Here is a 15,335-nt window from a genome sequence, read left to right as displayed (position 1 = left end):
GCAGAGCCCAGCTGTGACACTTCTGCTGGGGAAACAGACTTATTACATTTGCACTGGGGACACCAGGGAAACCGTTCCCAGCAACAGAGCTGTAGGCGGCAACAATTACAGTGACTTTGTGGCATTCCTTGGCTCCCAACTGTATCTGATGGATACTTCCCCGTCAGAGCTGCAATGCTAACATTTGGTGTCATGACTCGGATAGGCTCTTCTGGTGCCTGTGCTCCCCCTGGTGATCTGAGATGTACTGGGGTCCTATCCCTCATCTCCAGTGCATCCACAACAGACTCACTGTCCAGCTCACCAATCGCTCAGCACCCCCTCTACCAGTGGCAACTGGGTAGGTTTCTCCTTTGGTCAGAGTAAGTGTTTCCCTGAGTCTGAGGAAGTGACAGTCCAGCAACCTCTGGTACTCTTAGAGGTAGAGGTACCCGTCCACATTTCTTAGGCCCAACCGGGCTGTTGTGCCCCTTCCTGCCCTCTTCTCCTGTCTTCCCTCTGGATTTGCCCATAAACCCACAGCTCCTGTAGGCTCTTGTGGCTTTTGTGACACCATTCCCCCACCCTTTCCTGTGGATGAGGCCTCCCCTCTTAGAGCTTGACTTTCATCCTCACCTCCTGGCCTCAATGCAAACCCTGGTGCCAGGTGCCAAGTCTTACCTCATGTTGAAAACAAAGACCTTGGGGCCTGGGAAGATGGCTCCAAGGTTAAGGATGTTTGCTGCCAAACTTGACAGCCTCCAGTAGGTCCCTGGGACTCATGGTAGAAGGGGACCAGCTCCTGCAAGCTGTCCTCTGACCCCCACATGTGTCATGGCATGCACATCCCCACACAAAAATTAAATGCAATTAATTTTTTCTAATTTTGTTATTTTCCGAGACAGGGTTTCTCTATGTAGCTCTGGCTGTCCTGGAACTCCCTCTGTAAGCCAGGCTGGCCTCCACCTCACAGAGATCTGCCTGCCTCTGTCTTTCTTTTTGAAGCCGTGTTTCACTATGTAGCCCTGGATGGCCTTGAACTCACGAACATCCACTTGCCTCTGCCTTTCTAATGCTGGGATTAAAAGCATACATTTTCATTCCTAGGCCCCCAAAGAACTATTTTTTATATGTTATGTGTATTCATTTGTGAGTGTGAGTGTGTGTGTGTGTGTGTGTGAGTGTGTGTGTGATGTGTCACATATATGCCTGGTGCCTGCCTGGAACCTGTGGAGGCCAGAAGAAGGGCATCAGGTCCCCTGGAACTGGAGTTAAAAATACAAAATGATTGTAAGCCACTGTGTGGGTGCTGGAAACCAAACCTGGCTCTAACCAGACCAGTAAGAGCTCTTAACTGCTGAGTCATCTCTCTAGCACACATTTTTCCCAGCCCCAAGCCCCCCACACACACCAAAAAAACCCAAACCTTGCTTTGAGACATGGTGTTATGTAGCCTGAACTGGCTTTGGACCTGTTATGTATCTTAGAATGAGCCTGAATTCCTGATCCTCCTGCCTCCATTTGCGTCTACCTGTTTTTCAAATGCCCCGGCACATACCTGTCATGCCATACTTGGTAACATCTGTCTAAACTATCAGCTCGTGTGCTCTTTGACCTAGCTGTTCTCCTAGGCGTCTATCCTACCTCGAGTTACAGATGTTAAGCTATGTGCAATGATTTTGGCAACACCATTTGCTTATTTTGCAGTGCTAGAGACTGAACACGGGACCTTGTAAATACTCTACCACCGAGAAACATCCCCCATGGGGTCTGGCAATTTTGTTTTGTTTTGTTTGTTTGTTTGTTTTGTTTCGACAGTGTTTCCCTGTGGTTTTGGTACCTGTCCTGGAACTCACTCTGTAGACCAGGCTCATCCTGGCAACTTTGTGAGAAGTAGCTAAAGACAAAGTAAATGCTCATGAACCAGGACTGGACAGACAGGATGAGTGTACATCCACACACTGCTGGCTGCTGTCAGAAGTGCCTTGCTCTGGGTTTCATTCCAAATGCTGTATGCAAATGGGCTGCAGTGAAGTCATCCGTCTCCGGGGCCTGGTTTACTCTCTTCTGAGTTGGAAATGCAACAATTAAACTTTATTTGGTTGTACTAGCATCTAGAGGTAAATTTACTATTCCTGTTACCACTCCTACAGCAATGTAAATTTAGATGCTCAAGTCGAAACCAGGGATCCAAACCACCTCCTTGTCTAGCAGCCTATCATCACACACCTTTTGGGTTACCTGTGACATATGCATGACAGCTTGAAGTGCCACTTGGAGTAACGCAACCAGTAAAAAGCATGTCATCTGGAAAGGTTCATTAAGCTAGCCATCTGGAAAGCTGCAGGGAAGACAGGAGCCCCAGATACCCTAGTCTTTGTGGGTTTTCTTGCCAACAATGATCTCTAGAATATTTCATCTCTGATATGTCCCTGCTGTGACCTTTGTCAATCATATTTACAATTTGCCTCTGCCTTGACTGCAGGCTTAATTTTTTTAATATGTAAGATGTTGATTACATATTACCAAGAGAGAAAAAAATTACATTTTTTTTCTGTGTTTAAGAAGATACAACCAAAACTTATGGGCAAATGGTTGTATATGATCTATTTTTGTGAATTTTTAATGCATTCATGATACATGTAATTTAAGAATAATTTTTAGTTTTGTTTTATCTATATGAGAGTCTCGCCTGCATGCTTGTATGTGCGTCAGATGTGTGACTGAGGAAGAAGGTGCCAGATCCCTTGAAATATGACATGTGGTTGTGAGCTACCATGTGGTTGCTGGGAACCAAACTCAGGTCCTCCAAAAGAGCAGCAAATGCTCTTTATCTCTGAGCCATCACTCCAGAACATATTTCTGTAAATGGAATCTAGTTTTAAATGACCTGCTGGTTCGTGCTTCATCTGCCTTAACCTGACTGGACACTGTTGCTTTTCCAGAAGATCCAAATTCAGTTCCCAGCATCCATACCGAGCCACTCACAGCCGCCTGGTATTCCAGTTCCAGGGAACCCCACACCTTCTTTTGACCAACCACCCCCCTCTCTACACACACACACACACACACACACACACACACACACACACACACACACACACACACAAAGTCTTACAAAACAAAATAAAATACTAGACCTTTTGTTGGAGAAGACACGCACGGGTAGGTTAGGGAGTATGGTGGTTTTTCCGCTGCAGTTTCTCAATCCTTCTCTGTTTTGTAACCAAAATCAAAGGATACATTAATTGCCTCCTTCTGGCAATACCTCCCTAAACGGTGGAGAGTTACCCAACCATCCGGAGAGCCCTGGTCGGAGGTCCTGGGTGAGTCCGACCGACAGAGGGCGCGCCGAACACCAGGCGCCTCAGGGACCACGTAGGCCCCGCCCTGACTCCGCCCAGGCCCCGCCTCGTCCCCTCCCGCCGCCGTCACGCGCTGGCCGTCTGGGTCCAGCCTGTTGCTGATGCTGCGGCGCTGTATTCACCATGGAGCTCGCGTGGCGAGTGTGTCCGATCCCACTGTGTCTGCTGTTGCAGTCGCTCCTCCTGGGCCTCAGTGCAGGTAGGTGCCCGAGAAAGGCGTACCAGCGATGGGTACTTCCTTCTTGAATTTGTTAGTGGATTCGTGTTTTTTTTTTTATCACATTTTCCCCTAACCCTAAGGGTTTTCCCTTGCATAATTTATATCGCTCTTGAACCTATTAATTTGTATTTATGTTTTAGTTCAGAGTTCCTTTTCTGCTCTTTTCTGTTTCTGGTTGATTCTCTACGCGGAGGTAGAGGTGGTTGTACAGAAACGGATCGTTTCAGGAAACTGCCATGAGTGAGACTTTAAGGTCTAAAGGCCACCTCCCCTTTCTGCTCGGTTGACTGCCTAGTGACGTTATAGGGTCATTTGATTGAGCTGTGATCAGAGGCCAAAGAGACCCATGCAAATCCTACCACGCATGGGGTGTTGCTCTGAAACAATGCCTGTCCCCTCTGCTGGGTTGGAACAGACAAAATATCAGCTGACTCAGATGGCCTGTTTTGGGGCAAAAGCAAATTTGTGTTTTGTGGAATGATTTGGAATTTTTTTTTTCTGAGACAGGGTTTCTCTTTGTAGCCCTGGCTGTCCTAGAACTAGTTCTGTAGACCAGACTGGCTTTGAACTCACAGAGACCCACTTGTTTCTGCCTCCCAAGTGCTGGGATTTAAGGTGAGCATTACCACCACCCTGCAAAGAAATTTTTTATTTATTTTGCCTGCATGTATGTTTGTGTATTTTGTATTTGCCTCATACCCTTGTGGGTTAGAAGAAGCATTGGGTTCCCTGGATCTGGAGTTACAGAAGGTTGTGAACTGCCGTGTGGATGCTGAGAATCGAACCCACGTCCTCTGGAAAAGCAGATGGTGCTTTTACCAACTGAGCCGTATTGGCAGCCTTTTTTATTTATTTCTTTTTTTTTTTTTGCATTTTTAAAAATTTGTTTTGTGAATGTGGGAGGGATATGTGTGTGTGTGTGTGTGTGTGTGTGTGTGTGTGTTTGAGTGCATGTGTACAAGTGTTTATGGAGGTTAGAAGAAAACTAAGCATGTTGTTCCTCGGTGACTGTCCACCTTTTTTTTTTTTTTTTTTTTTTGAAGATCAGGACTCACACTGGTCCGAAACTCTCCAGATAGGCTAGGCTGGCTGGCCAGCAGGCTCCAAGTTTCACTTGTCTCCAGCTCCAGTCCTGGAATTACAAGTTAAGCCACATTCAGTGAGACTGAACTCTGGTCTTTGTGCTAACTGACCAATTTCCTCAGCTTCACCATTTGGTTTTCTTAATCTTCTTCCTCCTCCCCTATTTTATTTTATTCTTTACATACATACATACGTACAGTTAGGGTTTCTTGTGGCCTCGAATTCAGCATGTGTTTAGGCTGGACGTGGACTCCTGATCCTCCTGTCTCCCACCTCCTGGTGATAAGATTACAGACCTGACCACAAGACATCATCTTTTCATCCACTTCTAACTCTTCCCCGATGGGCTTTTGTTCTTTTACCCGCCAAAGAGGCTTGAAAGCAGGAAGGAGAAGGCAGCAAAAAGCAGAAGCCACCCGGGCTTCTTCCCTCCATAGTCTCCCCCCTGCCCTGGAACTCACTTCACAGACAAAATTGGCATTGAGTGTACAGAGATCTACCTGTTTCTGCCTCTCAAATGCCGGGATTAAAGGAGTACATATACATGCCTGCCTGCCTGCCTGCCTGCCTGCCTGCCTGCCTGCCTCCCTCCCTTTGTTTTTCCTTATCGGCATGTATACTGAGGAAGGTGAATTACCTAACTCATGCAGCAGCATCTCTAGCCTGAATGACCATCTCCACCAGGCTTGGAATTCACTGGGTGTTGGCTATTCCTCAGGAAATGATCCTGAGCTTCCGTTTCAGGAGCTGCCATCGACTGGCCCGCACAAGAAGGCAAGGAAGCATGGGATTATGTGACCGTCCGAAAAGATGCCCACATGTTCTGGTGGCTCTATTATGCCACCAACCCTTGCAAGAACTTTTCAGAACTGCCCCTGGTCATGTGGCTTCAGGTAAAATAACTTCTTTGTGTCAGGCCTCCTTGTACCTCTCTGCAGTTCTTAAGAGCGTCCAGCTTAGCAATGATGTCATTTTGGTCCGGCCAGTCCTGGGAGGTCCTCTCAAGCTTCTGAGACAACCTGAAGCAAGTGTGTATTGAAGCAAGCACTATTTACTTGGTCTTAATTTCATTAATTCATTAATTCATTCATTCATTCATTCATTTTGGAAGCAGGATCTTGCCATGTAGGCCAGTATGGCCTGGAACTCTTGGTAGTCCTCCTGCCTCTGCCTCCTTAGTGTTGAAGTTATAGGTGTGCACGTCTATCCCTTACTTTCCAGGGTCATTTTATATTGAGTCCAGAGTTTCAAGAACCATTACTGAAAACTGTCTACAGTTGGCATTAGACAGCAAGTATTTGAAAAGTTCTGAACCAAAGGTTGATGTAACCTAATCCTACTCCCTTCTCCCTCTCCAGACAGTCCTAGGCCCAGCTTCTTATACCCAGAGAAACCACCTTTTTTTTTCTTAACTTTTGAGATTATAATATAATTACAACATTTCTCCCTTCCCTTTCCTCCCTTCAGACCTACCATGTACCCCCTCCTTGCCCTCTTGCAAATTTGTGACTTCTCTTTTCATTGTTACTGCATGCATATGTATGTACATATATGTTCCTAAATATCACATTCCAGTCTTTTGTACCTTAACATGAACATGAGATAGTACCCGTTTCCCTAGTGTGTTTGAATTTTAACCCTGAATTCTGCCTCTAAGGTTGAAGGCAAAAAAACCCTTGTGAATTGTTTAGGGATAGGCAGAGATCCTACTACATTCTTCTAATGGCCCTATGGTGGCCTCGCCCACCCGGAAGACTAATCTCTAGGGAGGGGCTGAGGTTCCCTGGAGGTTCTGCATGTCTCACCAGTAATTAGGGCACCCTGGTACTCACCTCTGTGGGAAAAGGGTGAGGCTCCCATCTTAAATGCTTGTGGGAGCTGAGGCCTTGCTGCAAGGCCTGTCACTGAAGACTTCATGTTGTGATGAGGTGAAGATAAGCAGTTGGGGTGGGGGCTGCTGTAGGATATTTACGCAGTTTTGAGGGGAGCCTGCTGTAGGATCTTTACAGCAGTGTGAAGGGGAGCCTGTTGTAGGATCTTACAGCAGTTTTGAGGAGGAGCCTGTTGTAGGATCTTCACAGCCACCTCTGTTGAGGATGGGAAATACGGCTTAGCCGGACAGCATAGCTGGAAAACGATCGGGAGTGGAATCCCTGTGGTCATCCCAGGTCTGTGGCATGGTTTCCCGGAAGAGCCGAGTGTGGAAAAGCCTGGGCCTGCTGGTGGGACACCTGGTTTTCAGCACCTTCCTTCCACTTTTAGCCTTAGCAAGACACTTCCCTTCTCTGAACTTTAGTTTCCTTAGTGGGGAGATTTCGGTGGTTTTGAGACTCTGTGAATCAGCAGAGCTTTTTGGCTCAGAAGTGGTGTCTGGGGAAAGCAGAAGTGCTAAGGCTAGGGTGACTGCTGAGTGCTAGCTTTGTGGCTGCCTCTTTGTCCCCAGCTGCCCCTGGGGCACTCTCCGTTTTTCTAAAAACCAGTTTGAAAAACATTGAATTTCATAGGTGGATTTAGCTCGCCTGTTGAGAAGTTCCTACCCTGAAGAAGGCCCTGTAGTCCCCAGCACTACAAAACACAAAATGAAACAAAAACCAAGGTTGCAAGCCAGCCTTTTTCCTTGTCCTGCCTGCCCTTCGTGTCTGCCTGGCTCTGGAGGCTGTCTGGTGTGGGACTTTGGTTAGGTTACCCTCCAGCTGAGATTCTGTATGGAGACACCAGTCTGCTCTTCTCTGCTTCCCAAGAGCTCTAAGGAAGAAGAATAAAATATGATTGAGGAGGAAACAATTCATTTAGATGAAAAGATCTAGCTAGCAGCCTTCCAAGAACTCGTGCAATAACTTCTTTGGGGAGGGGGTGGTGGCGTTCTTTGAAAAATTGAGGTCGTATCATGAATGGAAGAGTAAGCTGCTATTTCAGGGACAGTAAGCTATTTTTCAAGTTGTTTAAGCATTTCAGTTCATTCACCAACACATTTATCATATTTCAGAGGAACCATGTAACCCTGAGTACCAGCTGTTTCCAGAGTTTCTGGATGAGATTTTGTGATCATTTATCATCATCATCATCATTGTTACTATTCAAATAGCAGGGGCTTCGGGTATGGCTCAGTCTGTAAAGTGCTTGCTCTGTGTTCGTGAGGGTTTGAGTTTAGATACCCATCCCTCATATAAAAACCCGAGTCAGCGGTACTAGTTTGTAACCCTAGTGCCGTGGATGTGGAGACAGGAGGATCCTTGGAGTTCACTGGCTACCCAGGCTAGCAGAACTCATGAACTCTAGATTCAGTGAGAGACCCTGACTTAAAAATATAAGGTGGAGAGCGATTGAGGCAGACACTCAGTGGGGGCCTTTGACTTCCACGTGTACGTACACACACACACACACACACACACACACACACACACACACACACACACACTGGAATCACCATCCAGTTAGTTTCTCCTACCCACTGGGAAAGGGAGAAGAAATAGAAAATGGAAATTCTCCTACAGTGGCCCAGGCCCCTGGATTCTCAGTCATGTTCCTGCTAACCTTTTTTTTGTTTGTTTGTTTGTTTTATCCTGACGAATCTCCTTGGTAAAGGACTCCCCTTCTTTCGAGGGTACACACTTCATTAGTGGACTGTGTGTTTATTTAGGAGTCACGCCACTTCTGGAGTCTGATTCCAAGTGGCCACGTGATTCCTCCCGCAGGTGTGGTTCCCCGCCCTCTTCCCTTTGGTAGGACATTTGAGTTGCACCCTGACTCAGTGCTATTAGTGACACTGCGATGAATATCTCCAGCTGGTTTGCAAACTTTTTATCACTGTATTAAGAAATCTTAACATGTAAAGTGCTTATAATCACAGGGCAATTGAGCCCCTGAATTTTAGCAAGGAGGTTAGTGACAGTTCAAAACATTGGTATGGGAGACGCTTTGCAGAGAGGGCCTGTTACCTGGTCCTGCCAGCCCTGCTTCCCCTTTGTCCCGCCCCTTCTTTAGGGGAGAGGCAGGATCCTGCCCAGGCTAGCCTTGAACTCAATAATCCTCCTGCCTTTGCATGTAATGCAGGGATTACAGGTGTCTGTCATGCCTCAGTCAGTTTCTTTTCTTTGGATTTCCCTGGGCAAATTGCCCTGGCTTCTGCCCTGCCATCTTACTCTTCCCTTTGCCCCTCCCTTCTGAACTCTCCTTCCATGCACCGAGGGACTGTATACCCTGACCTTGTCTCTGACTCTTCTGACGTTTCCTCATCCCTGCCTCCAGCTCATCGGGGCCTCCTAGATCCAGCTAGGAAAAACTCCTTCCTTTTTCTTGACCATCTCCCAGAAGACCTCTCTCCATCCTCAGGGCCATTTTGCCTGCTTGCTTCTGCCCACCCCTCCCACTGTGAGCCCTTCAGAGTGCACAGACCTTGTCTTTTGCAGTTTGGGGGCACTGGTACCAATCTTCAGTTCAGAATCCTGCCTCTCTGCTGCCTGGGTAAAGCCCTTGATGTCACATGCTCCCACCCCGGTTGACTGTGGTGTACACAGAGACAAGGCTTATCCAAAGTGCCCCTCAGTCTTGGTACTTGGCTGTCCACTGGGTTCCAAAGGAGAGTCTCTCAGCTTTGGGTTGAGGGGAAGGAAAGAGTCAAAAATCCCAAGTTATAGTTCCAGTGGAGCCTGCAGTTGCTTAGGGGCCCAGGGCTAGCTTGGTCTATCCCTCTTTGTGCCTTTAGGCTCTTTGAAATGTGTTTAGAGATGCGTTTTGAAGGTTTCTTAAGTGCTAGAACCAATGAGCCCCAGGACGGGCCTAAGTTTAAGTCCAAAGAACCAAGATGAGCTCCTGATCCCCCTGCCTCATCCCCTTAAGTGCTGGGATTATGGATGTACACCTTCTCATCCAGTTGAAAACGTGTCCTTTGTACAGGGTGATGCAGCCGTTACTAGGTCCTAAGTTGTTTTCCTGGGTGTGCACACTGTTTAATAAGCAGGGCTTGACTGCATTTTCTCAGATTTAATGTTTGTTTCTTTCTCTTCCATAGGGTGGTCCAGGCGGTTCCAGCACTGGATTTGGAAACTTTGAGGAAATCGGGCCTCTTGACACCCATCTCAAGCCACGGAATACCACCTGGGTACAATGAGAACAGCTCTCAACCATCCCTACCCTGCATCCTCTCAGAGACTGGCCCCCATAGCTCCACCCACGAAGGGCGGGGCCACAGAATTAGCAGACCTTGAACACCTGCCTACAGCCTTCTCCCAGCCCTGCTACTTCCATGTCCCTTGCCTTTTCCAGCTTGGTGACCTTTCTCCAATTACCTTCAGAAACTTCTGCCACAGCTGAGGGCTGGGGGACAGCTCAGTGGGTATTGTGCTTGTCCCAAATGCACGGAGCCTTGGGTTCAAAACTCAGCACTGTAAAAACCAGACTTAACAGCGGGGTGATGGTGGTGCGTACACCTTTAATCCCAGCACTCCGGAGGCAGAGGCAGGTGGATCTCTGTGAGTTCGAGACCAGCCTGGTCAACAAGAGCTAGTTCTAGGACAGCCTCCAAAGCTACAGAGAAACCCTGTCTCGAAAAACAAAAACAAAAGCAAAACAAACAAAAAAACAGACTTAAGGATGAACACCTATAACCTATAATCTCAGTTTACAGGACATAGAGGCTAAAGGATGAGAAGTTCAAGATAGTCCTTGGCTATGTAGCAAGTTCAGAGCCAGCCTAGGCTACATGAAACCCTGACTCAAAACAAACAAAACTGGGCTGGGTGGTGGTGCATGCCTTTAATCCCAACACTCAGGAAGCAGAGGCAGAAGCAGGGGGATCTCTGAGTTGGATCACAAACTGGTCTACAGAGTGAGTTCCAGGACAGCCAGGGCTACGCAAAGAAACTCTTGTCTCAAAAACCCAAAACAACAACAACAAACACAAAACTGAGATTCCCTGCGGCTGACATTGCTTAACCACATGGCGGCCCTCTGCAGCCTCAGGCCTTGACTCCCACCATCTGCTACAACTTTCAATTCTTGTCTTTCTCTTTCTTCTCACATCTGGACTTCATCAAGTTTGCAAGCCCCTTGTCTCTCCCCTGCCTCACCACCGCCTTCGGTATCTTCCTAGTTCTTTTGTGTCCCCACAACCCATCACTTCCTTCCATAAGCAACCTCATTCTCAGTTCACAGCCTGGCTGAGTGCATCCGGCTGACGAGCTGGGCCTGGGCTCTCCTGCCCCCACACACTGCACCTTTCTCCCCGCCCTGTGGGAGCACTCAGTGTTGAGAATGTTTCCCAGTGTCCTCGGGCTCTTCCGGTCTCCCATCTGGAGCTAACCCATCTTGTCCTCCTGCAGCGTTTTCTCTTGGCCTGAAATAGTTCTGACCTCGCTGTCGTGGCCCGAGAGCGTCATCACTGCCCTCCCTGGCCTTGTTCCCACACCTGGACCCAAAGGCAGTAAGACAGGAACCGAGAGCCTGAATGAGGAGTGAGGGGCCTGGGTCCCAGACTTAATGCTGCTGCCCGTCCTGTGTGATTTGTGACCTTGCCAAGTCCTGAGTCCTTTCAGGGTTTCTACGTCTGATCAATGAGGAGCATGGCTACTCCTCCTTGACGGTCCTTCCAGAGGCACAATTAGAATTCTCAGCCTCTTTGGAAAACATAGGAGAACACAGTCTGTTCTTGCAGTCAAAACGGGATGATGGGCCCATTTGGAAATTAGATTTATCTGGAAGAAAACTGATAATGTGATATCCATATTTCTTTTTAAAATATTTTTTGAGACAGCAATGAAGCCCAAGCCAGTCTCCAGTTCACTGTGTAGCCACGATGTCCTTGAACTTCTGATCCTCTAGCCTCCACTGTCTGTGTGCTAGGGTCATAGGCGTGACCCATCACCCCGGTTTATGCAGTTCTGGGGATTGAACCCCCTTCAGAAATGCTAGGCAGACATTCTAACAACTGAGCTACATCCTCAGCCCTTGATGTCCGGGTGATGTTCATTCCTTCAGATTATTGCTCAGACTAATACAGCCTGGTGCTTCCTGCTCTGTTGCCTACAGTGTGCTTCTGAGTATGAGATGTGGTGGCTTAAAGTCTTTGTTCCTGTGTAGCTTCATCTCATCTCCTTTCTTTCCCCTTAAAGAAATCTGTTACATTTATTTTGTGTAGTGTGAGTGTGTGTGTGTCTGCGTGTCTGTTCATCCGACCTCGGGTTGCTATTGTTTTGAGACAGAGTCTCTTATTGGCCTGAAACTCACTATTTAGGCTACACTGTTGAGTGACACTTAGAATATGTCCATCATCTGTCTCCATCTCCTCAGCACTGGGGTTACAAGAGTGTACTACCTTGCCCAACTTTTTTTTTTTTGTAACATGGGTTCTGGGGATCCAACTCAGGGTGTCATGCTTGTAAGGCGAGGACTTTACTAACTGGGCCATTTCCGTAGCCCCCTAAAATCACTTTAAGGATTTAAGTAACCACACCGATGTTATCATAGATGTGGTTTTGCCAGATTCTTAGGAAGATAACTAGTGACTAACCACTGTTGCAATGTTTGCTTTTTCTGGGTGTCTGCAGCTACAGTCAGCCAGTCTCCTGTTTGTGGATAACCCCGTGGGCACTGGCTTCAGTTACGTGAACACAACTGATGCCTATGCAAAGGATCTGGACACAGTAGCTTCGGACATGATGGTTCTCCTGAAATCCTTCTTTGATTGCCATAAAGAATTCCAGGTAATTCTTCAGCTTGGATGTGGGAGATGAGCAGGAGGGACAGGGAATTCTTCAGAGTACTAAGCTCTCCCAAAAGTTCAGAGCCATGGGACAGCCAGGACTGTGTGGAGACTGTCTTGAAAACAAAGAGTTCAATGGCAGCTGTCTTTTCAGACACTTGCTCTGTTCTAGGTTGTGGGCTCTGACTTTCTGTCACCTAACCAGACGTCAGTAATCAGAGGGCAAAGACAAGCAGATTGGTTTTATTTATCTACTCTTGTACACTATAGAGATCTGAAGACGGTTTGTGTGAGTTGAAAGGCAATCACGGTGTTTTAAGTCTTTGTAAATTCTTTTCCTTGCTAGACGGTTCCTTTCTACATTTTCTCAGAATCCTATGGAGGGAAAATGGCTGCTGGCATCAGTCTAGAACTTCACAAGGTAAATGAAGGGTGATGTGATGGTGTTGAACAAAAAAAAAAAATGGGGTGTTGCTTTCATGTGCCTACCTGATATTGAACAGCTCTTTTTTTTTAATTATTGTGTGTTCATGCACATGCCATGATGTGTGTGGGGTGGAGGCCAGAGGACAACTCTCAGGAGCTCTCTCCTTCTACTGTGGGTTCTGAGAGTCAAATTGGTTGTCAGGAATGGAGTCTTGTGTAGATACGTACCTGCAGGTAAACACTCGTACATAGAAAATAAAAATGCATTTTTAAAAGATTTCTTTTTCTTTTCCTTTTTTAAAAATTCTGTGTGTATGAGTGCTTTGCCTGCATGTATGTCTGTGTTCCACTGACGTGTATTTGCATGTGTATGTAATGCTTGCCTGCTATTTGCAGAAGTCAGAAAGAGGCAGTGGATCCCTGGAACTGGAAATGTAGCCGGGTCCTAGGTTCTCTGAAAGAGCAGCTGTCATCCTTAACCACTGAGCCATCTCTCCAGCCCCTACATCCTTTTTTGTTTCTGTCAGGATATAAACTAGCTAGGTGTGGTGGCGTACCTGTAGCCTAAACACTAGGAGGCTGAGGAGGGAGGTTGTGAGTTTGAAGCCAGCCTGGGCTATACCCTATCTCAAAGACAGAAAAAAACTCACCTACCAGGTGGCGCTCACCACGGTTTAGCACTTTGTAACACTTTCTGCTCACATCCATAAAGTCCCAACGAAAGAGCAGTCACACTGTGACCTGTGTCCGTCAATGGGTCTCCTTTGTCCTGCAGCACATTTCAGTGTTCAGGCTTCTTTCAGTGGCCCCAATGTGAATGACATCTGGCTTTGCTGTCCCCAAGCACAGTCTCCTTTCTGTGACCTTTTTTTTTTAGTTTTTTGAGACAGGGTTTCTCTGTGGCTTTGGAGGCTGTCCTGGAACTCGCTCTGTAGACCAGGCTGGTCTCGAGCTCACAGAGATCCGCCTGCTTCTGCCTCCCGAGTGCTGGGATTAAAGGCGTGCACCACCACCACCTGGCTCAGTCTTGTTCTCTTGTTTTAAGCCTCTGAATAGCTCATTTACTCTCATCGATTAGCTTGCGCCCTGCTCCCCTTGGCAGCCTCCTAGTCTCTATATTTTTACCAGATACACATAGCTGTGTAACCCATACACGTGATAGCATATATGATACGCCAGCTCATATTCCTTTTTGAGTGTTCAATAATATGCTGTGGGGATATTTTCACTTTGGTTTCTAAGGAGCCTTCTGCTTTGTCTTGAGTTTTATCCTGTATGACAGCTGATGTGGCCCATCTCTCTGGCGCATGTTTAGGCTGTGTCCAGCATTGTGTTTGGGACTGGTGGAGAGTAGGATGGCCTGTCCTGTGCATGGCCCCCACCCTCAAGGATGTCCTGGAGAGCCCCAGCCTCAGTGACCGCTGCTTGGCAGTGGTACCTATACCCAAGGGACCCCTGAGTAACATCAGGACATGGATATCCCCAGCTTTCCAAAGATAACTAGGGACAAATCCCATACCTGTCCTGGGGACTCTAGTGGATAAGACAGAGAGAAACTCAGCAGCCCCTCCTGTGTTTCCCAGTGGCGGTGGGCAGGGGCTGCTGCTGTCACATGTGTGGTCTTCTGATGCCTGGGGAAATTGAACGATGTGGGTTAGGGGACACCATGAGTATGCCTCTGTGCTGAGGAGGGATGGAGGCCTTGGTGGCCTTGGTCAGAGCATTTCTTGGCTGTTCTTTCAGGCTGTTCAGCAAGGGACCATCAAGTGCAACTTTTCCGGCGTGGCCTTGGGTGACTCCTGGATCTCCCCTGTGGGTAAGTGTGCCATTTTTAGGCATCTCTCTTTTCTCCTGTCCCTGTCTCCTTCTGCAACTTTGTATTTATTGTGCCAGTTTTCTGAAGAAACATAATGAAAGGTCTGTTGGCCTCCAGCACCAACAGACTGAAGGATCCCACCCACGTCCTGCTTGGTCGGCCAGGGAATCTTTGAGTGTTACTTAACAGGAGCCTGGGTGACTCTTGTATGACTGTGTACTGCAAGGCCCTGTCCTTAGGAAATTAAAAAAATTTTTTTTGAGACAGGGACTCTCTACATAGCCCTGGATGTCCTGAAACTCACTGTGTAGACCAGGCAGGCCTCAAACTCAGAGATCTGCCTGCCTCTACCTCAGAAATGCTGGGATTAAAGGAGTGTGCCACCATGCCTGGCCTAAACAATATTTAAAAATGAGTGTTGATGATAATGATGGTGGTAATGGTGTGTGTGTGTGTGTGTGTGTATGTATGTGTGTGTGATAGTGAGGGGGTTGTTAGTATTTAGGCATTTGTACTGACCTGCCTTTGGGGTTCTGACAGGACATGCCCTCAGCTGCTGCCACTCAGAGCACCACCTGGGCATATTTACTATGTTCCTTTTAAAAGAGCCCTGTCCACCTCCCCTCTCTCTCTCTTTCCCTCTGTCTTCCCCCGCTTTCGTCTCTTCCACTGCTCCTGTCCCCAGAGACCAGTCTCCCCCTCCTTTCCCCCCTTTTAAGATCCTTTCCCCTAATTAAAAAAACCCAT

At 47.4% G+C, this 15,335-nt stretch overlaps 1 protein-coding gene across 1 annotated transcript in view; it reads left to right on the top strand.

Moving 5' to 3' along the window:
- The first annotated feature begins 3,395 nt into the window (after window positions 1–3,395).
- Window positions 3,396–15,335, top strand: part of Scpep1 (serine carboxypeptidase 1) — a 30,186-nt gene continuing 18,246 nt past the window's right edge. Inside the window, exons 1-6 of the mRNA XM_040749459.1 lie at window positions 3,396–3,543; window positions 5,392–5,540; window positions 9,659–9,748; window positions 12,192–12,347; window positions 12,693–12,767; window positions 14,516–14,588. Coding sequence (XP_040605393.1) covers window positions 3,468–3,543; window positions 5,392–5,540; window positions 9,659–9,748; window positions 12,192–12,347; window positions 12,693–12,767; window positions 14,516–14,588 — 619 coding nt within the window. The 5' untranslated portion in view covers window positions 3,396–3,467. The remainder of the gene's footprint in view (window positions 3,544–5,391; window positions 5,541–9,658; window positions 9,749–12,191; window positions 12,348–12,692; window positions 12,768–14,515; window positions 14,589–15,335) is intronic.

Source organism: Mesocricetus auratus, unplaced genomic scaffold (genome assembly GCF_017639785.1).
Source record: "Mesocricetus auratus isolate SY011 unplaced genomic scaffold, BCM_Maur_2.0 Super-Scaffold_100007, whole genome shotgun sequence".
In the NCBI taxonomy this organism is placed as follows: Eukaryota; Metazoa; Chordata; class Mammalia; order Rodentia; family Cricetidae; genus Mesocricetus; species Mesocricetus auratus.
Note: the sequence above shows the minus strand (reverse complement) of the source record. Positions and strands in the feature narration are given on the sequence as shown.